Source organism: Synchiropus splendidus, chromosome 5, assembly GCF_027744825.2.
Source record: "Synchiropus splendidus isolate RoL2022-P1 chromosome 5, RoL_Sspl_1.0, whole genome shotgun sequence".
NCBI classification, from domain to species: Eukaryota; Metazoa; Chordata; class Actinopteri; order Syngnathiformes; family Callionymidae; genus Synchiropus; species Synchiropus splendidus.
In genome coordinates, this window is record NC_071338.1 from 32,340,543 (window position 1) to 32,363,569 (window position 23,027).

General features: G+C 47.4%; 1 protein-coding gene across 6 annotated transcripts in view; it reads right to left on the reverse strand.

Moving 5' to 3' along the window:
• The window catches only part of sema4bb (sema domain, immunoglobulin domain (Ig), transmembrane domain (TM) and short cytoplasmic domain, (semaphorin) 4Bb), a 72,306-nt gene that overhangs the window by 24,183 nt on the left and 25,096 nt on the right, over positions 1 to 23,027 (reverse strand). For 2 of the 6 annotated variants that reach the window (XM_053864446.1, XM_053864447.1), the window contains one exon: positions 1,813 to 2,224. In XM_053864446.1, the coding sequence (XP_053720421.1) occupies positions 1,813 to 1,927 (115 nt within the window). In that variant the 5' untranslated portion in view covers positions 1,928 to 2,224. Of the gene's footprint in view, positions 1 to 1,812; positions 2,225 to 6,902; positions 7,445 to 7,493; positions 7,860 to 16,026; positions 17,136 to 20,597; positions 20,775 to 23,027 lie in introns of those variants that run through there. The other 4 variants (XM_053864445.1, XM_053864448.1, XM_053864449.1 and 1 more) reach the window with 4 other exon arrangements.

The window sequence follows — 23,027 nt, forward strand, 5'->3', positions numbered from 1 at the left end:
AAAAAGAGGAAGAAAATAAGGAGGACCAAAAAGAGGAAGAAGAAAAAAGTGGACAAAAAACAGGGAAAAAGAAGACAGAGGGAGAAAAGAATAGATAAAACTTGGTTGCAGAAAAAAAGGAGGAACATAAAGAGGAAGAAAAATAAAAGGGGACCAAGAGGAGAAGAAAAGGAGGGAGAAGAAAAATAGAGATAAGGGGAGACAAAAAAGAGATAGAAGGGAAAAGAGGTATGAAAATAGGAAAAAGTGAAAAAGAAAAAATAGGAAGAAGGAGGAGTAAAAGAACACAAACAATGGAAAGAAGGTAAAGAAGAAAAAGAGGAGGAGATAATGACAAAGCCAAAGAAGAAGAAGAAGAAAAGGGTAAGACCAATATGTCACCAGACCAAACGGGACAGAAACTTGCTCTAATCTGGAAACAGCTGCTGCACCTTTAAGAGGAAGCACAGCAGCGCGACGCCAACTGGCTCAGGCCAAACAACTCAACCTGTTCCTCATTGTAAACTCCCCAGCACTTGGGATCCAAGTGTGTGCAAGAACAATGGGTCGGTGCCGCAGCGGTGCAGCCAGTTCACGTCTGAGAGGCTTCTAACCACCGACAGCGAGTCGCGCAGCATGCCCGACCGGAGCGTCCAGTCCTGGGCTCCTTTGTGCCGCTTCTCTGCACAAGAGTCATAATGAAAAACAGACGAGCGCGACCACAAAAAAACCCTCCACTTACTCCACATGAGAGATTAGCCTGCTCATTAGGAGAGAGGGAAGGAGCGAGGCGAGGAGGACAAAAGCACGATGCGTTTCCAGGAAAACTCTGGATCTCAGCTGCCGCCCCTCCTCTTGCTCAAGTGGCCTGCTTCCCCATTCCCCTTCCTTCCACTCCGTTCTGAACGGAACATTCAGGGACCTTCTGAGTAAACGCAGAGTCACTCATACTTCAATATTTCAGTCCTGCTCTGTTTCATTTCTTTTTTTAAATGAGCCGATACCTTTTTTAGAATAGCAGCTCTAAAGTGGACCTTGGAAAGGACCGCAGAATCGTAAACTTCTAAACAGTCGCACCTGATGCAGCAGCTCTTTCGCTAGCAGACATGTAGCTGACATCACAGCACTGTTGCAAGTGCTACGTTGCTCACTAGCATTAGCTCTCATGTCACATACAGTCAATCATTTAGAGAATACAATACAAAAAACAAGGTAAAAACAATGAAGAAAAAACAGACGAAAGATGAAAATATAAAGAAGAAAGAAAAAAAGAACCTTGACCCCCACGGCAGCTGTTCATGTTGACAACGCAAAACACTTTCATTAGCTGACATGTAGTGAACATCACAGGACTGTTGAGTGAGAGTTGAGTAGGGACACAATGGCCGCTGTAGGTCACATACAAATGTCAAATGATTAAACCACAACCACAGCCAAGGGTCTATTCTACAACTCAAGTTTGAACCTCATGGCTTCCTTTACCATCGATAGGACTCCAGTTCACTGCTCTTAGAAGAGCCACGCTTCTGGAACCAGGCATGTCGAGAACTCCGCCATGACAGAGAAGCAACATGGTGGACTCAGAGGTCTGATACAAGACATACTGGGGACCAGGTTTTGGTTGGGACGAACCATGGTGCCTCCATCGCCTGCTACATCGCTGTAGATTCCTCACAGCGAGGCAGTCACTTGCTTTCTGTCTGAGGTTTTAAGTGACAAACTAAGTCGTATCTGAGAAGTAGTGTCCTAAAGCTGATAAGCTACGAGGTAAACATGAGTGTAGTTTCCCTGAACAACAAGCAAGACACATCAGGTGGATGTCCGGTGACTTACTGTACGGGAAGCTGATGCGAGGCGTGGCATCTTCCTCCGTGGTCGTCACTGACTGCAGGCAGCTGGCCAATAGCAGCGCGGCAGCGAGCTGACCCTGCAGGATTGCAGTCCACATCGTAGTCGGCTCCTCTCACGCAAACATGCACGGACCAAGAGTTTGTTTTAATATTCCTTGGATTTCATGAAGCGGCGCTCCTCTCTATTGACGTGCTCCCATCCTCCCGCAGGGTGTGTGGGTGTGAGCGTGTCCTTGACTTGGTTCTTGTAGTCCCACAGGTCCTTACAAGCGGTGAGCAGACTCCTCACGCAGGGAGGAGGAATTAAACGCTGCTTGTTTTCATCTTCTCATGGTGCACGCCGGAGGATCAGCGCTAAGCTCCAACCAGCGGCCGTTTACTCACTCATTGAAGGTCTAGAGGGAAGAGAAAGGAGAGGTTGGTTAGAGGAACTGTAATTGCTGATCGAGAAACAATGTCACACATGGCTGAAAGAACAGGGCTTGTAGCATCCAGTGCTAAATCCGGGCAAAACTGGAAAGAACCGAGACATTCTTGTAGTCGGCATTGAGGGTTGGGTCTGTACCAGGGTTCTCCCCAGGACTTCTGCCGGCAGGGGGTGGGGGTGGGGTGGACACATGACACAGAATTGTACATCCTTCATGGCCCTTAAGGGTCTAAAAGGTGGACAGCGGTGCGACATACAGCAAGGGAGCACAGACGCTCCGAGTCAGACTCATAAAAAACAGCAGAAAACACTGGGATTTCACTCACTATGCTGCTCATGAGCTGGTAGAAGCCCGAGTACTCTCCAAGTTGTGCTTCACAGTTTCACGTTGCCACTCAACTGCCACTGTGTCGCCGCCATTTTTGGATTCAGATTCATCCTGCCCTTTTCCCTGAATCACACACTCACAGCTTCTACTTCCACAGCCACTGGTGTTGCAGTGGAGACCACTGAAACCAAAACCAGAGCAAACCAAGACCGAGTTTTTGTAGCTTGACAGTTGACACCCACAGCCAGAGCTCTGTTTCCCCTCATCTCAGAGGTTCATCAATGGGCACAAAAGTAGCATTCAGGTGGTGCCTTCCGAGTCTAATGCGGTCGAGTCCCGAGATAAGACCAAGACCTCGGAAATCTGACCTTGAGTCCAAATGTGGAAGCTGAGATTGGTCTGGAGCATCAGGGTCAGATGGTGTTTCTGGCCAGGCGTCTGCACCTGAAACTCAACCTGGTCAAGACTGAGCTGGAGGAAGCAGCATGCGAGTCGCGGCCTTGTGTCTGGACTGTGGCAGGGTTCTCCCAGCAGAGGGGGGTGTCTCTGACAGGGTAAAGGGGGTGCGTGGCAGTATGAAGGGAGGCGAAGCAGACAAAAGCAGAGCATATTGTGCATCTTTCACAGTCCACCTCCAAAGGAGGAGTCCTTCTCGCTTGATGGTGAGGTGCAACTTATGGGCTCCAACTCCTGTAGGTCACACACAGGCCATCAATGGTCACTGGCTTTGAAGTACTCGGCACTGCAGGACAGTCAGGAAGGGAGCTCCCACCGACAGCAACAGCCCAGCCCTCACTCTCTTATCAGACGGTTGGCTGCCGCAGGACTCTTCCAGGTGTCAAGCGATGCAGCCTCTCAGGAACACGCTGCTATCTCCGGATATAGATAGGAACTACACGAACTCTCCAGCTCACTCTTGTCAAGACGTCACTTATCTGACTGAGAAACTGTCACACTGGACGATACCAGAGAGACAGACGCTTGGGCGACCACTGAGCCAACAGTGAAGAGTCAATAGCTGCAAACACGCTGCAGCATTTAGAAGCACCTGCAGCCGCTTTTCCAAGCCTGCGGGCTACAGAGGCACTATCTTGATGGAAGATAAGGGACTGTATAAAGACTTTGGTGCTTCTGAATCTGATGAACGACAAAGAGGCCAACGCAATCTGGACAACTTGTTCTGGACGCAGGCTCCAAACCTCGCAGCCTGTTGCTGAAAGGAGAACTTCAAGGCAGAATTTCAGGCCGTGCAAAAGCTGGTCTTCAGGTCAGATCAGCGGTGTCTTTGCCAGGATTTATTTTCAAACAAAAAAAGATGATGATCCTGTATATACCATAATATCGAATGGATGATTGAGAAGAGACCCAAAGATGGCTTGGTGCGACACTCCAGCAGCTCCACTTTAATTTATTTAAGTGATTTAGTTTTGTTTACATCACTGGCAATAAAAGTTTAAGTTTTCTGATACTAATTCTGAAAGAATAAACAAAGACTGTCATGTAAAAATGCAGCCCTCACCCACCCACAGTGAGGACACCCTGGAAAGGTTGCCAGTCCATCATACACCGAAACCAAAAATAAAAAAATAGTTTATCTAACAATAACAGACCTAAATGAAATGACTCCGACACTGAGAGCTGAGAGCTCAGTGATCAATTCACCTCTAAATGTCTTCAGAGTGTGGGAGGAAACGAGAGTGCCTGAGGAGGCCATACAGACCGGGAGCTGCCTGGAGCCAGAGAGTCAGACTCGCCGTCTGTGAGGCTACAGCACGAACCACTATATCACTTAATGGACTGTGACACCTTCAGTTCTCCACCCGCCTGTGTTTGCCGTCGCTCTCCTGATTTAAATCACCCCCTCGCTGACATTTATTCCAGAATTCCTCTTCAAACACACCCACAGAGGAAAAAAAACACCCATTAAGACCAATGGCGTGAAGACACACTCGCTCAGTGGCTTAAAGGGGTTTTCAATCTCTTAACTTTAAATCAATGTTCAATTCAGCGTTTGCTCTTTAAACTGTAGAGATGAAAAGTGTCTTAAATTCCGCAGCATCTAATTTGGCTGTCATCAGGCGTCGCACAGTCGGAGGGTTCTGGGACGATCTGGTGGAGAAATGAATGGCAGGACGTTGACTGGCCGGCGCAACTCTGTCATTTGACTGAGCATGTCGACGTGACTTTTATTGACTGAGGCAGCAGCTTATGGGCGACGCTACGCAGATTTCCATCCCTTCATCATGTGTCATGATTTAAAAGAAACTGCCCAGATCTGAAAAAAAGACTTATGTACATTTTAGATAAAAGATTATTTAGCTGAACGCCCATCTATTGCCTCCTGTCTCCACTGTTCTCCTAAGCCAGACCAGACAGATTGTTGTTTCTACCGATAAAAACCTTTCACCAAAGGTTCCAGACAAACTTCCATCCAACATCATTCCTTTTAATCCAGAGCAGGATAAGCTCCATCACATGTCCATACGTACTGACTGTACACAGCTGCCGCCCTGAGTTTACTGAGGGGAAAGGCATGTCGAAGTGCTGGGCTGCTGCGCGATTTGTTGAGTTCAAAAATGAGTCGGTAAGTGATCTTACTTCAGTTACAAGGCTCATTGAGTCGCACTGTTTCACATTTTTACAGCGAGTCTCACTCAAAACCAAGCTGCGACCGTCAGTGGGGGAGAGACCACCCGGCTGCACCTCCCTCCCCAGAGTGGCAGAAACATGGAGTAATTAAAGTCCAGGAGTGAAAGTTAGTTGTTACTGGATTGTGTGGAAGAACGCCTGAGCCATTTTTGTGATTGAGATCGACATTGTGGTGTAATAGAGTGCGATTTCCAAATCACAAAAGCTGAGAATTGGAAAGCAAAACCGTGCCACCGAGCAGAGGCCATCTCCACGAGACTGCGGTAGAATTCTGGCGACCCACTCCACCAGATCTGGCGCCCCAATCCACCAGTCACAGAGGCGCCTCGCCATCCGGTGATGCTTCAAAGGGTGATTCAAAGTCTGTCCTGGATCCACTTTGGACCACTGCCCTGGTTATCCAAAGTTGGATTATGATTTTCATCACTCATTCTTCTGATTTCAGAGTTATAACTGTGTTATAAAAGAGTACATTTCAGTTGCATTTTCTGTCTTTTCCCCATTTACTCTTATTACATTCATCATGTAATGTTGCAGATATTGAAATTTATCTTCGAATAATGGACAGAATCACTCACTCACTCACAGCCCTTTTCTCAACAACACAACAGCCATAAACCCACCTGTCTATAACTGGAGTAGTAAAAGGGTTTCAGTACAAACTTCCAAATACAGTAAAACTTCAGGAGACCGTTGTTTACAGGCTCAGTCACAGCAACTCTGCATCAGACATAAATAAAAACGGGTTGATTAAGTGAGGTGGAAATGAAAAAGTCTGGTCTGTGTAACCGGAGCCACACCAGCAGTGAGAGGCCGTCGCAGTGGGACGTCTTCAGAGTGAACCCACACGCCGCCTCTGCTTCGCAGCCTGTATCACTGCAAAAGCTCCCCGAGGGCCTCGTTCAAATATTTACGGTAGCTAATAAATCCACAGCAGCGAGGGGGGGAGGGGTCGCAGAGTGGCCCCGATTGTCTGCTAAGATCGGCCCTTGAGGGGTTTTTAACTCGGGATCAACCTGAATTTACAGCAAGACAACGCTCGATCAGCAGATTTACAACGGCGTCTCGCTGACGGCTTCTTTTGTTTCCCCACCTGCCTGGCCGGCACCAGCAGAACCGCCAGGACCGGCGCGGTCCACCTTCGATAATGACGGGGTGAGCGTCTGCCGGTGGGTGGAGGCTATTTTGGGGTCTAGTTGAGGAAACCGAGCGCTCTTTATGTCCGCGTGCGGTCCTCCCCTTCACACCTTCAGCCACGATTCGGCTGGCCGAAGGTGGCTGGACAGTTTTCCCGGCCCAGGGCTGCAATTGACCTTCCGCTGCTCGTAGAAACCATCGACTAGACAACTGACACAACCTGACAAACACTGCAAGAAGAACGTCTTTAAGCCGTGGCTGGAATCACACCTTGATCTATGCTTCTCCACACCACAGAGGTTTGTGAGCTTAGTCATGAGTGAGTGATGCTCCCCTTCCTCAGCAGGGCCCCCTTATTGGCAAACAGTATGAGGAGAATCCAAACTAGTGGATGACTCACAGCCAGAATGTTTGCCTGAGCGAGAGCAGCACCTGAGGAGCGAGAGACGGATGCTCCGCGCAGGAGCCTGAGGAGCATGTGTTTCAGCTTAGAGAGGCCAAGAAGGGCAGAATAACTGACATCCTCACAGACCTGACCCTTGCTTCACAGGCACACGTGTGCCTCTCCGCCGGTTATGTGACCCTTGCATCACAGAGCTGAGAGACGGATGTGTGAGTCTCTGGATCCCTGTTTATTTGATGAGATGGAGTGGTCCTCATAGGTTCTCTGACGCCTTGGTTCACATCAACACATGCAGGTTTCCCTCTGCACTGGTGCCTCGGCCAAACATCCTGGTCCTCTTCCGCGTCCCCATTAGGCTTCACTGATTGCGGACACACTCTCACAGGCACAACTGGGATAAGTGCAAGCAGTTCTACTGTCTGGTACACCAAATATGAAGTACTATTACCACCATCACCATCTGCAAAAACCGACGGATGAAAACGGATCCCAGGTCTAAACAACAGCGAGTGTTCTACGGATATCTGAAAATGAATGTCCGCTTTTGTGTCCCAACAGAGGGCGCTAGGAGCCACTTCTGCAATCAGAACGCGTACGCAGATTTTTCGCACTCTATGAAGACACACCACATCCAGATGGGCTGTGTTAAAATTCTATTAACGGAAAACTGCCCGGAATAACAAATGCAGCTCTAAATATTTAACACCTGTGACACAGTACCTGGCAGGTGCCAGAAACTCCACGATTGTTTAACCGTTTGTCCAGTGGAAGGCGACACCTGTGTGTCAAGCCCGCGGTGAGAAATGAGGCCAGTTCAAATTCAAAGCCACGAATGCCTCACTTTACTCTCATTTGCTCACATTATGGTTTCCGTGGCGACAGCAAGGACGTTCAAAGGGGAATACAAAATGTGCAATTTGATTTAAAAAGCATTAAATATTAATGGCTAATAAGGAGTCGTGTGATCAACACCTGCATTGGATATTACGTCCGAGCTTCATGAAACTGGTGCAGGAGGACTGAGAATGAGCCAAAACCTTCAGTGTCGCGGGACCCATCTGCTGGTGGTGGAGCTGCTGTTCTTTGTAGTTCTACAAAGGAGGGTGCCATATTGCTTCAGGCTACAGAATCATTAACCTCCCACACCTCCCTGGAGGCTCCATATTTCCACATGCATCTGCTGAAGGAGGAGGGGCGGGGGTGACAGACACGTGGGGTGACCGAGTTGGTCCGGTCGCGGTGAGTGCGCTACACACGGAGCGGTGCGAATGCTAACCATCTGGCTGGCTTTGTGGAGAAGATGCGCCTTTGTGCTCATGACTCGTGCTTATTAACTTGTTCATGGCGGTGGTCATTTGAGTCATCCTGACTCATGATATATATACTTTAGAGAGGTTCAAAAGAGCATTAGCAGGGGACGCTCTGGCCAATCGGTTTGGAAAAGCATGTGAATTTGTAACTGACAGCACAAACACAACACAACACCATTTCAATCAAAGTGTTTTTTCATTGAAAAAGCTTCGAGGTCCCTGCTAAATAATTTGATTTTACTTCACAGGACAGACTAAGAAAACAACATCAAGTGTCCAGAGATTTTGGGCTCCATGTAAATGCAGCACTTTTGTGGCCAATGAAATGCTAAAATATTCATCTAAAAAAAGGGTGGGGAAATCCCCTAAAACATTCTGCAAAAACATGTTTATTTTCAAAAGTTAAGTGGTATAAACAACACCTAGGACAACAAAAGGAACAAAAGCGAGGCCATTCTTTTCTCCCTCTCATGTCCAGCTCGGTTAAAACGGTGACAGCAGTCAATGCTCACAAGAGCTAGTATTGGCTTTAGCTTGATTTCTACCTTCACAATACGGAACACGCAACAGAGTAGCGGTTTCTTAAATGAGGCTTGTTGCACTGACCAATTTGGTTATGGCCCTGCCTGTTTGTTTCAGCCTAACATGAAGTGAAAATTGTTATTGACCATGTCATTGAGGAAGTTAAGTGCGCACCGCTAGCTTAGAGACTCAGGAGTCAGAGTCAGAAGAGTCAGAGATGAAGATACTCGAAAGCACCAGACCAGAAATGAGTTGATCAGAGGGAGATGTGGAGGCCAGACAGGCGGAGAGAAGAGTCCGAGTCGGACCAAGCATGTTGGAGATGAAGAAGAGGAGGACAATGATGAGGCTTATCATGAAGGTGAGGCTACAGGATGATGAGAGGGCAGGAGGACCAGCTCTGCCCACCCCTAATGAGACGAAAATAAAACCTCAAGACGATTACACTTGGCGCCTGTGGTGTTGGTCATGCACTGGTGAGCTCACACTGTGTTTGGCAGCATCGACAGCACTGTCCTTGCACTGACCTCACTACCACTGGTAGCACGCCGGACCAACTCCACCACAACTGGGTCAGGACAAGTCCACGCATGAATAAAACAGGTCGCGGAGCCGGTGACGTCAGAGCTGCTGAATCACGCTCAGACGTCGTGCAGAGTCAGAGCCAGAAGCCAAACAACTGACTGCCACAAAGAGTTTTATTTTTATCCTGCTCCTGATTTATTGAGCAGCCTGCTTTCTAACGCTGGCGCAGCCGGCAAACTTCTCTCCGTCCCGAGTGGAAACGATGACAAAAGAAGTGTTACAGAGTTCTTCACAGGTTCCACCCAGGGGCCCGTCCCCCCAGTGCGCGGCCAGGTTACTGTGATTCACCAGGATAATGGATTACACAGTGGGGTGCTTTAAAATAACACCACACTTGACACCCGCCGAGCGCTTGCTGCAGCCAGATATGGCTTTTCTGATGGAAACAGTTTCTCGTCTTAAATAACAAGATTTTTCTAGATCCCCGCTGAGACGTGACAGAAAAATGGAGATTGTGATGCAGCATGGATCACATGATTATCAAGCCCTAAAATAAAATGCAGTCACAAATACAGACAAAGTACTGCATTAATATCAAGGTTGTTTTTGGCAACCATCTTGGCTTTAGTCTTAAAGGTGTCCCCAACATGCCTCTGGAGCAATGCATCAATGTGCAGCATGATGATCATACATCGTCTTCAAAGCCGGTTCTGCTAAATCCCAACGCTAAATAAGTGTGAATCAAAGCCAGAACCAGAAGCGAGCCTTTGTGAGGTCACTGGAGGTGGATCCCGTCAAAAAGCTCTTCAGCTGCAGGATCAGAGGTAAAATGGAGACGACAGCTAGATCTTCTCATGGAGCCAGTGAGCATGGAAGCCTGTTCCTCTCACCAAAAGATGAAGCGTCATGAGAAACAGGTGAAGCCAGTTGAAAGAATGAGGGACAAGCGGCAACCATCTGCGTTTGGCTGAAAGTTAACAGGTTCGGAAAGCCCAGGGTTTTCCAACGTAAACAAGCCGTGATAGCAAGCTATCCAAACAGCAGAGAAGCTAACAGAAACATGGGTGAGGAGACGTCAAAACTCCACCCTGTCAGTCCCACTCTCGACACAAACGCAGCCCTCTGAAGAGAGTTTTACATTCCATTTCCATTAGTGTTCAGTGCTGATCTGTTCAGACGCTTCATCCTCTCACAATAGTCCGAGTTGTCGCATCCACATGGTTGGAATCAAAAAAGTCCTTGGTTCACATGAAGCTGCTCTTCTTCCCTCAGAAGCTGTGGACAAATCTCTCATGATTGTCTGATACTGCTGCTACTTCCACCGCTTCAGCGCACAGCACCAGTGCTTGGTGCCTCCAGGGACGCCACTAGATGGCGCCGGCGTGAGAACCATATCAGAATCACAATGGATTTTATGGTTATACGTGGAAGCAAACTTCTATTGAGTTTCTTTGTACACACGGCATGAAAAGGCATAGCATAGGCATAGCCTTGTGAGACATACAAGGTTGCCACCCAACAGAAAATACTGCAAGATCTACCAGGGATTTACGCATCATTCTGACTGGCAGTCAAACCACTATATTACACGAGAAAAGTGATTTAACTGAAATGAGAAGTTTTAAAGGACAGTGTCATTTCCAAACTCGATTTTCAAATGTGTCCAAAAAAAGTGTATTAATTCCTGAACAATTTGTTAATACACGTTATCAGTTTTTTTGTACGACAATGTTGGTATTTCAGAGCTTCACAGCTCCAGAGGTCTCTGGTGGTGCAACAAAACATCCAGCCAGTCTTCGAGGGAAACATAAGAGCAGGAAGTCTGACTGAGAAACGGCCGAAATCTTGACGACATCTTGAGTGCTGCATTAGGAGCTTGGAAATGAACAGCACTGGCCAACGATCTATCTCAAATCTCCAGGACTTCCTCTCACAGAAGCCGCTGAGGGGCTTTAAACCAGCAGCCTACACAGAGCTCAGCACGTCAGACACACAGGAGGAAGGGAAGAGCGTCTAGAGGACACAGTTTCGTACTCAACGTTACAACACCAGTTTAGATGAGGCTCCACATTTGGATACAAGATGAACGAAACCACCCTCAAACTGGGAAACTCACATCACCTTTGTCATGCTTTACTGGTGGAGTCCAAGAGTGAGGAAGCACCTAGCATGGCAGCTAGCTTGACAGCATCCTTGAGCTAATGGCTTCATTTAAAAACACAGCAAACTCATCCATTTTAAAAGGCTAAACTGAACGCACCAGACAATCAGAGTTCAAGGTTGTTTGACGACTTAAATAAGTCAAATAAGTAAACCTAAACCATTTTGTTCCATTAAAGTTGGGTCCTGGGGCAGCAGTCAAGTCAAGAGGCCCAAACTTCCCTCACTCCAGGAACCTCCTCTGGCTATGGATCAAAAGAGTCATGACTGGAGAGACTAGTTGGCTCTCAGCCGTCGAACTATCACGACTTTCGAAGATGCATCCCCATCACTCCAACACTGTGGTCACAATAACAAGACAGGCATTATTCTGCTTCACTTCCAGTCTGTTCTTCTCTCTTTATCGATGCCATAACACAAGCTGCTCCCAGCAGCAGCAGTGCAGGAAACTCAACACAGGAGATCTAAGTTATGTGGAGCCGGCAGACCACATGAGAGAGCTGCCGTGTCATCGCTCCCCTCATCCTTCACCTCCAGCTTCAACACAACAGTGTTCATCTTCAGAATAACAAGAAGGCTCATTACCAGGGAATGAAAAATTAAAAAGGTGCAAACATACCTCACTGCAGTCGGATGAGATTTAGGATTGAAGTCGGATGATGGAATGTGATATCGTAGCGGTGCAACGAGGGTCGGGTTTTTATGCACATGCGATTAATTATTCATGGAATCGTCCCGTCTGTAATGTATCCTTCCGCTGTTTCTTCCTGAAGTGTTCCTCGACGATGACTGGAAGTCATAACAGGGCGCTCTTCCGCTAGTATCATTTAGCAGAGCAAAACTGTGCATCCGGCCCCAGCGTGTCGTGGCAGGGCAAAGTCAAAATAGAAGACTCGAAGGCGAACATGAATTAAACTGCAGATGAGCTTCACTTGTTACGGCAGCCTTCATCTTGCTCCTGTCATGCCAGCAAGCTATGACATTACTAGAAAGGCACTGGGAGAGTGCATACCTCCGCCAAGCCTCCTGTTTATGATCCACCAGTGACTTTGGCCACACTTTGGCTTGGTCTCGGTCACGGCCTCCATATTGGGCTTGGCCCCTGTACGATACACTACCCTAGTGTGTTGTAGCTGCCATTCACTTTCAACCAGAGCAGGTGAACTGCGGTGGAAAAAATGCCTCAAGCACTTTAATGTAACTACAACCCTGATGATTTATTGGTGTGATGTCACCAGGCTCATTATCTTTGGCAGCGTGAAGCTCATCAGCCCGTAAAAATCCATACATTAGCCGCATTGTTATTTATGCCGTGGGGTTCAGAGCTTGAGGAAAAAAGCAGCGGCTTATAGTCCGGAAATTACGGTATATTGATTGGCAGACGTAATTAACTCCTGGAGCTCCACCAATCACCCAGCACCGCCTCCCACACTCGTCTACGCCGGATTCTCAGATGAACTCGAACTCAAGGTGCTGACGGTTCCTGGTTCTCTGACCCCTGCAACCGACCTTGTCTTCTAACTCGGGATGGCCGATATGGACAAAACAGTTATCACGATAAATGTTGTGCTTTCGGCGAGAACGATTATCTCGATAAATCAATTTCCGTTCTATTCCATGTGTTGGACACTAAAGACTCTCTTGAAACTGTTTTATGACGAAAGTTATTAGTGGAGTTTCTCTCCAACATCACTTGTGGAGTGGGGATTTTACAGTTGATATTAATAATGACCTTCGCTTGAAGGTCAAAATCTCCTGATACTGAGTGAAATGCTCGACTGTGGAGAAAAGATGAAGTCACGTGATTGAGAAAAGCCTAGATTTCATACCAGTGGATGGTTTTGATTTCAAACTTTTCAAAGCCTGAGCTCTCAGGTCGTCCCTTTAATCTAAATTGTTGGTTCTCCAGACGCTATAGACCATCTTGATGAGTCGACAACTACCACGACATCGCAGCGGCGTGACACCAAACTTGTCTCTCACTGCTTTGTATAGAAGCACAGGCAAACCTCCACACCTCTCGTCGCGACGTGGCTTGAATCGGCCACAGTTCCATTCATAGCTACTGTACGTACAGTGGCGGAGAGAGTAGAGGCTTCAACCCCGAAGGAATATTCAAACTGCCTCTTACATTACTGTACAAACCGCTCAGCTTTGCCATGCAGGAAGGAGCAATTATCATTTCAAACGCGCGACTGAAGCCGCGCCGGCAGAGGAGATAAGTGCTTATAGGAGACCGGGGTCACCTTATTCCCTCTGATACCAAGTTGCTCATGCCACAAATCAGTGAAGCCTGACGGGAAGCCGTGGGAGATCAGGGCTTGAAAAAGTTCCAATAATGAGCCGGTGGTGCGTCGCTCTGAAGGGACTGTGATCGCAGATATGAAGTCCCACCAGATCACAGGCCTGCTGGAGGAACTTTGGAGAGTCTTTAGAAACAAATCTCCATACTGCGTTAAAATTAGTTCCAGTACATTACAACGTCCGCAGAAATGGATTCAACTAATCTCCTTTGTTTATTGTGCGCCTCAGTTGAAAACACATTTAACCTAATGACCCATTTAAACTAACGACGCTCACCAAGCTCCTGATTGGAGCCTGGGAATTTCATCACGTTGTTCATCCACAGGACGACGTTGGGTAGGCTAATGCCTATATTCTCCTACTATGTATCCAACATGGTAGGAGAATATAGGCATTATTAATGGAGTTTCAGTGAATTATGTTGATGCAGCTCCATTTAAAAAATCTGTCTGTGCTCTGCCTTCATTTCCTCTGTATTTCTGCACGTTTCCACACAGCTTACAGATACGGACCAAACGGAGCAGTGCCACTAGAAACCATGGGGGGCAGTGTTGCTGTTACTACTATGATACGCAGCTCTAATGAGACAGGAAGAAGACACAATGGTGGAAACTCTCTGTCCTCCAGTGGCCATATATTTAACGTCCTCACCGACCACCGCGTCCTGCAGCGCTGCCTCCGTTTCCTCTTTTGTGCAAGAGCAGCATGATCTACGCTTCTTCCACAGTCGCCATATTGGACATACTGGTGAACAGCAACGTAAAGAAGCATGGAAGCATGTGATCAGTGACGGTGACATGGTTTGAAACAGACGGGGATATTTTCGTACGAAAAGCAAGAAGACTACTAAACCAGTCACCGATGGGTTCATTAGTCGACTAGTTATGATGTCATCATTCTCTTACCACATTCCTCAGAGACTAAGGCGCTCAGTGACCAAAAGCATCGAAAGTATGGGACCATTTCACAAAGGACGCAAACCTTTCGCACCATGTTTTGAGCAATTGCAATTCAAACGTTTGGTTTTAAAACAAGTGTTTACAACTGACTTGCATTTTTTACTTATATCTTTTCATATTTTATTGACAAAACACACATACGCGTCATGTACCGACTAATCATTGAGGTAGTCAATGACTAGACGACCATCAACAGCCAAGAGAGTGAGGATAGGGTGGAGCAGGCAGGATGCCTTACAAGGTTATTTCTTGATGAGGATTCAGATTAAGTTTTGAGATTGTCCTGCATTTTTTTTTAAATCAAAGATCCTAAAACAAAACGTCATCAGAAACAGTAAAATAAGCAACTAAAGTAAACCTTTGTAAAAACGTAGATGCAAAGCCTCAGGATGCGTAAATAAAGTCCTTAATGAAAGTTAAAAAAAACTGCTGCTCTTAAACTGACTCAGACAATGAAAGGAAAACTCTGTGGGAGCTCCTTCTCTGCCGTTGACAGGTCGTCAATATTTGCCTCTCAGGTGCTCTGAAGTGGCAGATTAAGACACTGTTTCCTGACCCAACTAGTCACAGGTGTCGAGCGCAAGCCTTGACCACTGATCTGTTGACATTACTCATCCGGAGCGGAAACCCGACGTCACCTGCCGGAGTCATCTGTCAGGTTTGCAGCTCCAAGGCAGTTGTCGGTTCATGCTCAGCCTGCCTGCCGACTTCAAAGGGAACAGCTGACGGACTCCTGGTCTGTTTCCCGTCAGGTGAGACTCAAGACATGAGTCAACACTGGTGACTGTCACGACGGCACAAATAATCCTGGGAAACGCGTTGTTCCGCATCGGCATCTTGGAGTACAACGGCACTGAAGCCCTGGCACAAGATCTAAATACATGGGTCGAGTGAAATCCAGTCAGAAATGAGGGGTGTGGACAGACGCAACTGGCCAAAATACTTTAATACAATAGTGCTAGTGAGTTACTGCGAAAAAAGCACTTCAGCAACAGCAGAAAAGGTTCATTATTCACCTGATATCAAATATAAGTACAGTTTTTGAAATCGTATTTGAGCTGAGTTTGTCAAAGTTCACTGTCCTGGCATGTTGGTCATGAGTGAGGGAGCAAGACAGACCAGGCCATCATCTCCAGTCAAGAGGACTCAAGCCACAAGAAAAGGCTCTTCATCGGCTCCTGTGTTCAGACACATGCTCCAGCAGGAGGCCAAACCATTGGTGGATAAAAGGAGTTTAGTCGAACAGATAACTCCACCAAAAGAAGCCAGCTGAGGTGGTACTTGGAACCCTCCCAGGTGAGGCGTCCCTGGGTCAGTCCCAACAGACAAGAGCTAGAGGAGGTCTCTAAGGAGAAGGGCCTCTGTATTTTGGCAGCGGACTTCAGAAGGAAACATGGGACAATAGACATGAAGAGCTTCTCCCTCCGAGTCACAGGGGCACGACCAAACCTTCACACCATTGCAGGTCATCACCTGAGGATCGCATCACTCATCCTCGCAGCAAACTTCTGTGGGGTCACGAGAAGAAATAGTCAGACATAACAAGTCCTTTGAAAAGAGATCGTGCCACATCAGCAGCTCCAGATCTCATCATTTACAAAGTCCCCAACATTGGGCTCTACCATAAAGCATCAACAGATAAACAGAAAAAACACCACGGAATGAAAGGGTCATTGAAATAATCTGCGGCTCTTTGAAATCACCATGGTTAAATCTGACATGAGGACTCCACGAGAGGAACCAGTCGGCGGACGAGACAGGAAACTCCAAGTGAAAGTTTTCCATGACTGGAAGTCACAGTTCATCTCGTCCTCTCAAACAACAGAGAGAAGACATCAGCTTCTCTGCGGAGTTGCGTAAGAAGATTTCCATCACATGACAGGAGCCTGAGTCGAGGACTTTAATTGATGCAGCGTTGGCTCCCGACAACACACACACACACACACACACACACACCTCTGTCAGACTCTGCTTTTGTCATTAGTCTCAATTATGCAACCAGTCGGTGCAGCTTTTGTGGAGAGCAAGCAAAGACAAGCCGCTGCTGTCTCCTTCAATATTAACCATTTGTTATGTCGGCCAACACACCGCTGCTATCCATCACCATGGTAACAAGATCAACAAGTGTTTACCGAAGAATAGAGACGCTCATCGACCTGAACTTAAAGACACACTTCTGCATCACAACAGAGAGAATGGGGTCAGGCAGTGGAGAGACCTGGTTCTTTGCTTGTATGCATCATACATTCTGTTGGTGATGATACTCCAGAGTAAGAAAACATTGCTCAAAAGGTAACAAATATGACAATACATTGCTGAACTTACAGTAGTGTAATACAACACGATGTATCATTTCAGCACTCCTGTATCGAGATATGTACTGGATTGAAAGATACCTGTCAATACACAGCCTGCCTGATACTCTGAGGTAAAATGGAGTTTAGTAATGGAGGTACATGAGTTAGGAATAAAACAAATATTTAGAATAGAATAAGTGGAGTACATGAAACCATTCAGAAAACAACGTGCATATGGCTCACTCCACAAAACCAGTTTTAAGACAATAAAATACGACTGTTAAAACTATTTTCTCACCTCAGACATAAATGCCTTTTTTGATATGGCAGTTTGGATTTTATTTTCTTTAAAACCTTAAAGCATATTATTTTAGACAGAATGGGATAACATTTTCTTTAAAACATGAAGACAAATGATACTTTAAGAAAAAAGGGATGGAATAGTAACAAGGACATGATTTGAGTGTAAAAGTCATGACATTTGAGTTAAAGAAAAAAAAAATCACCCAAGTCTCTGACAAAAAAAACATCAAAAAGTGAGTCTATACGTACCAGCAGGAAACATGGAAATCAAACTGGAACTGACAGTCAGGTGTTTTAATTGACGTGTGTCATGACACAACGTCTGATAAACAGGACTCAGGCAGGTAAGTGGCTGCAGCGGGTTTGGAAAGTCACCAGTCAGCACCTGCATTCTGCGAGTCTCTTCAGTGTCTCAACGCAGCACAGCGGCTGAACCATCTCCCAGCTGGACCCGGAGCTCACGCTGAATACGAATAAACCGGCGGCTGGCGAGAAGCGATCTGGAGAGACTCCGCAGAGACAGCGAGTCCAGGAGGCTGGGGGGCAGGGAAGCGAGGGGGGGTGGGGTCTTCAGCAGAAACGCAAATGGGAACCATTAAAGTTTACGGCCCGTGTGAGAAGTGCGAGTCTTCACAGCTTGGAGAGCTCCTAGAATTCCACCAAATTCCCGACATTTGTTGTGAGAGGACCAGGGTGAGGAGCCAGACTTGACAGGATTGGTTTCATAACAGTGAATTCCGCCCGGGAAGAGCAGCCCATCGCCACAGACTCAGCTGATGAACAGGCAGCATCAGGCCCACCCTTCATCCCCGTCAAATAACCGCAGCCCACGGTCGCGCTGACAGGCAGCAGCTATGATGACCTCTGAACTGGAGGCTCAGGTGGACACAACCCCAGACTGTACCATCCATCCTGCCTGACGTTAACGTCAGCCGCAATCCAAGGCTGTGGAGTGTCCAGTCACTACACGAGTCATTAAACCCTTGAACCAGAACACCATCATCTCATGATGACATAATGAAGGACTCGTCCACACGTCTGTTGACACCTGCGTTTTCAGTCGCCTGGACGGCAGCTGCTCGCTGCCTTCTTGCCTCCACGTAAATAAACGTTAAGTCAAATTTGCATCAACACCTTACGGCATCCTGAATTTGATGCTCCCACTGTTTCAGCTAATACCGACGGAGCCGACATCATGCTATAAACACTCGTAACTCACACTGGGTCTCTCAAACCATCTATTGGAGCCCAAGACAAAACAGTCACAACAATATTCTACACAGCCAAAGCTTTACTGTCAGCGCACTCTCTTTGTTCAGGGGTTCCACTACCTTGAATGAGAGCCACCGTGCCTTCAGAAAACTGACCTCTTTGTTAGTCATGAACTCTGACGTGATCATACAAAGTCGTTACGACGAAACAAGCAAATAACACGCAGCGCATCATGGAGGTGGACATGACTATCGCATGTGTTTTGTCCCTGCCACAGTTTCAAAAAATCCTGCCGAAAACTTTACTGTTGCCACCAACAGGATGGCCATGTGATCTACATCATTTTCAACTTATCTAAAGCAGTGTGTCCCGTGGTCCCACTTGGAGACGCCAACCTCCACACCCTGACGAAACACTTCTCAGTGGGAAATCCTGCCTTTACTTCGATGAACAACAAGTGATGGCCTCCGAGGCTAACACGTAGCTTAGCCTTGACTGGCTATCTGGCTATGACTGGGCTGCCGTTTTTCCATTTTTCCCTTGGTTATTCCCGAGTCCAACAAGGTTTTATACCAGGGATGCTCAGATTCCAGTGAATGCCGATTCTGGGCTCATAAAAGTGAGACGGCTGGTTCCTCAGCAGCAGGCTGTTAGCGCAGCTAGCGCTTAGCAACACCCGCCAGTCCCAGCGTGATCTTCAGAACGATAAGAAATAATTCATCATTTCACTGAGCTAGATGAGCAGTCTTTTTCAGGCGTTGTTTATGCAGAGACAGAAATGACTGGAACCGTCGCCGTTTTGGAGTCGGGTGCAGCGTTTGTCAGCCACCTGAATCTGAAACTTTTAAAAACGTCCGGAGTGGAAACTTTCATAAATGCAGTGTTCTCTGTCTCGGAGTCCCGCTACATGTCAATATTTCACGGACATAGCAAAGTCTCTAGGGATTCGCCAAACTGCGACGTCTCACATGGAATTAAATGTTTTTCAGTTGTGCTTTTGACAGAATACTTGCTGCATTCAGCAAGGTTTTTCTACTGTTTGCCTTGCGGTGGATGGTAAAGGATGTGAGTCTTTTGGCTGAAAACACTCGAGTGTGATGGTGCTAGTGGAGAGAGGAGCCACCGGAGAGGGTGTTGGGAAGCAGTGACTCTGTGGTGAGATCGGCCGGAGAAGGTCGGAAACTGACGCTCAGCATGCACTGGAGTAAGCCGTGAGTCTCACTAGAGAAAAGGAGGAGGACGCAACAGAGTCTGTGGCCTGGTTTCGGTGTGCGCTCGTGCCGACTGGGGCACAGCTATTTGCCTCGAAAGCTTTACCTTCATATCTGTCAATATGCCGAGCATGAAGAGAGGAAGGAAGAGGAATGGACATGTGTAGGTGCTCGCTTACCACAGGGTGTGGAGATAGTCGCAGCTCTGACCTTGAGCTGGCCCTCTTTCTAGGAAGCCCCTCACTATGCTCCTCTGCTCCGCACATGTTCTAGAGCTTCACTTTGCCACATGTGGCATGAAGTCTCATTCAAAAATGCATCTATATTTGTCCAAAACAGGTGAGTTATTGTAAGTAGCTGCAAACTTATGGGAGCCATTGAACATCTTCCACACATTTGTGAGTCTTCAGCTCCATAATTCACTGGCAGGCGCCTCTGTTTACCCAGCAGAGAGGCTGGTTTAAAGGGAAGGGTCTGCACTTCCCTCCCCACATGCTGACCGCTCCTCTGAAGTTGTTGTAGTGGGCAGAGCTCTGGGTGGAGACTCTCTGTTTGTTTAGAGAGATTGAATGTGTGTGTGATTGAGTGGGAGGGGAGATGAGGAGGGGGGGGAAGCATGTGTTTGGAGACCAAAGGGGGGAGAGAAGGGAAAGATGCTTCTGCAAGCTCTTCCAAGGAAAGACGTGTTTACAGTAGCAGAGCCCACAGCTTCAAGTGTTATTGATACCGTATCAGAGCGAGCATCCCTTCAAGGGCTCCAGCCTCCCGCTCAACTTCATCTCAGGAGATTTAAACTGCAGAACACCGCACTGTTTATGAGACATGTGGGAGGTTTGTTACCAGCGGAGATACGAGCGGAGCTGGACAACTTTCCACCACTTTGTTCGCTTCATAAGACCGACGCAAACGTTACATCCTGGCTCGACAGGAGCGCAGCAACGCGCTCGTCACGAAGAGCGCGTGTCTTCAGCCGAGAACCGCAGCGGTTCACATGAGTTGGAGAGTAAAATTCAAGACTCACGTCGCTGAAGAACGGTCCTCCTCCGCACGCCCGAGACGGAAACGCTTTTCAGATGAAGTGAAACACGCTCCTCCGGCGCGCACAGAAGAAACTACCGGATGAAGAAACTCGAGGTTAAACCACCGTCCAGGTCTCGATAGATCCGCTCCCGCCGGAGTCCGCCGGTGTGACTGAAGACGAGCCTCCGAGCCCGCTGCTCCGCTCTGGAAGCTCCGCCCCCCGCACACGCCGCGGCTCGGACTTCCTCCCAAACCGCTGGCTCCTGCTGCGCTGTTATTGGTTCAGGTTTATTGACACAAACCAAGACACCGTCATTACAAAGTGGGAAAGGCTCCTACTAAAATACTTCAAAATCAAGTATCAAATAAACTGCATTAAGTCTCTTCAGAAGATGTTTTATGTTGTGTGGAGTGGAACCCTGTGCAATCTAATAACTGCTCCATTTTCAACTCCCTCAACCGTCATTTTTCAACTATGAGTCCCACACTGGTGGCTGCAGTTCCTTTAACCGAACAGTTCCAGACCGGTGGATTTCTGACACTGAGCTTCTGAAGTCGTGGGACGTGCACTTCAACGATGGTGATTTTCAAACCTTTGAAAACGCAACCTTAAAAATGGCTCTAAAAATATTCCAACATCTCCTCCTCTCTGCTGAACTGCTATCACGATGCACATTATTTATAGCTCAGCGTTGTTTGGCATCATCTTTCACATCCTCTTACTGAATTATTTTTAACTTTTCCTCCTCATTCACGGTGTCAGCGAGCCTCCCTGCGACCCGGCTGTCGTCAGACAATGTCTGACATCTGAAGGGGTTCGCCACAAAGAGAATTACAAGGGGATTATGAGTAAAGGCAACGTCTCCACTGCAGCCACACTCACCCATTCATGTAATCTCATTCCACCCAAGAAGGAGCGGCAGACGACTCATTCAGTTTTTAAGCTCGGCGTCTCAGGAAGGTGAGAAACACGACTGACTTGGTCTCTAACTTCTCCACTTTGATGCTCTAATTCCAGATGCTCTGATGAAACCATCTGCAGCATATTTCAGAAACATTCAGGGTGTCTTACATTTTGTAAAGATCAACCACAGAAAGAAAATGGCTGCCTCAGGACCTTCAAGTTGAAGGTCCAGTGTGAAACTTTCAAATCTGAGTAGATTATCGTCTGAATCACATGCTGTGTAGACCTTCCTCCTGATGTTGGCCAGTCCAGGGAGGAGACGCGTCTCCTGCCCAGCATATTGGATCACTCTTGTCTCATCGACAGATGTCAGATGGCTCATAATCCCTCATATTGAGTCACGGATTACTTCCGGAAAGATTACAGTCTTGCAGACTCTGCAAAAATGAAGAGGTCATTTGGACCTTCTAGATATTCTCCGTATGGGACAGTCAGCTCAGTGGCAGACTGCGCTCAGATGTCCGACTCATCAAGATGTAAAAAGAAAAAGAAAACCTTTGAGGCGGGAATTAAGCGGCGTCCCGCTGCTGAGCGCGTCTGGACTCCCTCACACTTGGTCGAATTAATTTTCTGACACTGAGAAACATAAAACTATTAATCACTTGAGGGATTTCACAAAAGCTCACTGACCACATCGCCCTTAATCTGCCGCCGCCCTCCAATAATATCCTCTTTTCACGGCACGCAACTCACCAGGAAGCACACAGACGCCAGGCATATCGGGGCCGGGCCCCCGCAGGCCTTTATCAGGGTTAAGCACAGCGACTCCGATTTTGTGATGCAGGGATTTACCGTGTTTATGATCTCAGGGGGTCAAGTTTAAAAAAAACACATTTTTTTGGCCATTGTCTTCAGGATCTTCTGGTGACTTTTAAAGCTTTGAAAAGGCCTGTTTTTGAATGTTACCTTTTGGCATCACACAGACGTGTCGCCTCTAAGAAGCAAAAGAACAAAGTACCGGGTGAATTTAGGCAGCTGGATTATGGAGATCTGCAGCCAGATTAATATCAGAAATACTCGACTTCGACATCGCAAGAAAGTTGCTTGGATATAAGTTTGAAATTCACCCAGTTGTTTTCTTCCCAAGATGGAAGGCTTTCCTGTCGGCAGAACCAGAGACAGTGAGTCCTCGCTCTGCCCCTGGGCCTCCACCCAGCTGCCCAGATCACCTCACTACACACAAGACACAATACTAGTCCAGTCTTCTGTGTAGAAGCAGGCTGTCTGAGCTGCTCTGTGATCTGGTTCTGTCAGGTGCCACTGAAGCTTGGGACCTCTAAATGATGAAGGGGGGGAGGGGGGGAGGAAGGGAGGGGTCACTGACACATGGAGGGGCGGCAATGGAAGGGTGGAAGAGTGTTGCACTACAGATTTAGCCACGACACGCAAGGGAGGAGAAGAAGATGAGCAAGAGTCTGGACACATTTCAGCCTCATTGACAGGTCAAAGGTCGACAATGGAATTGAG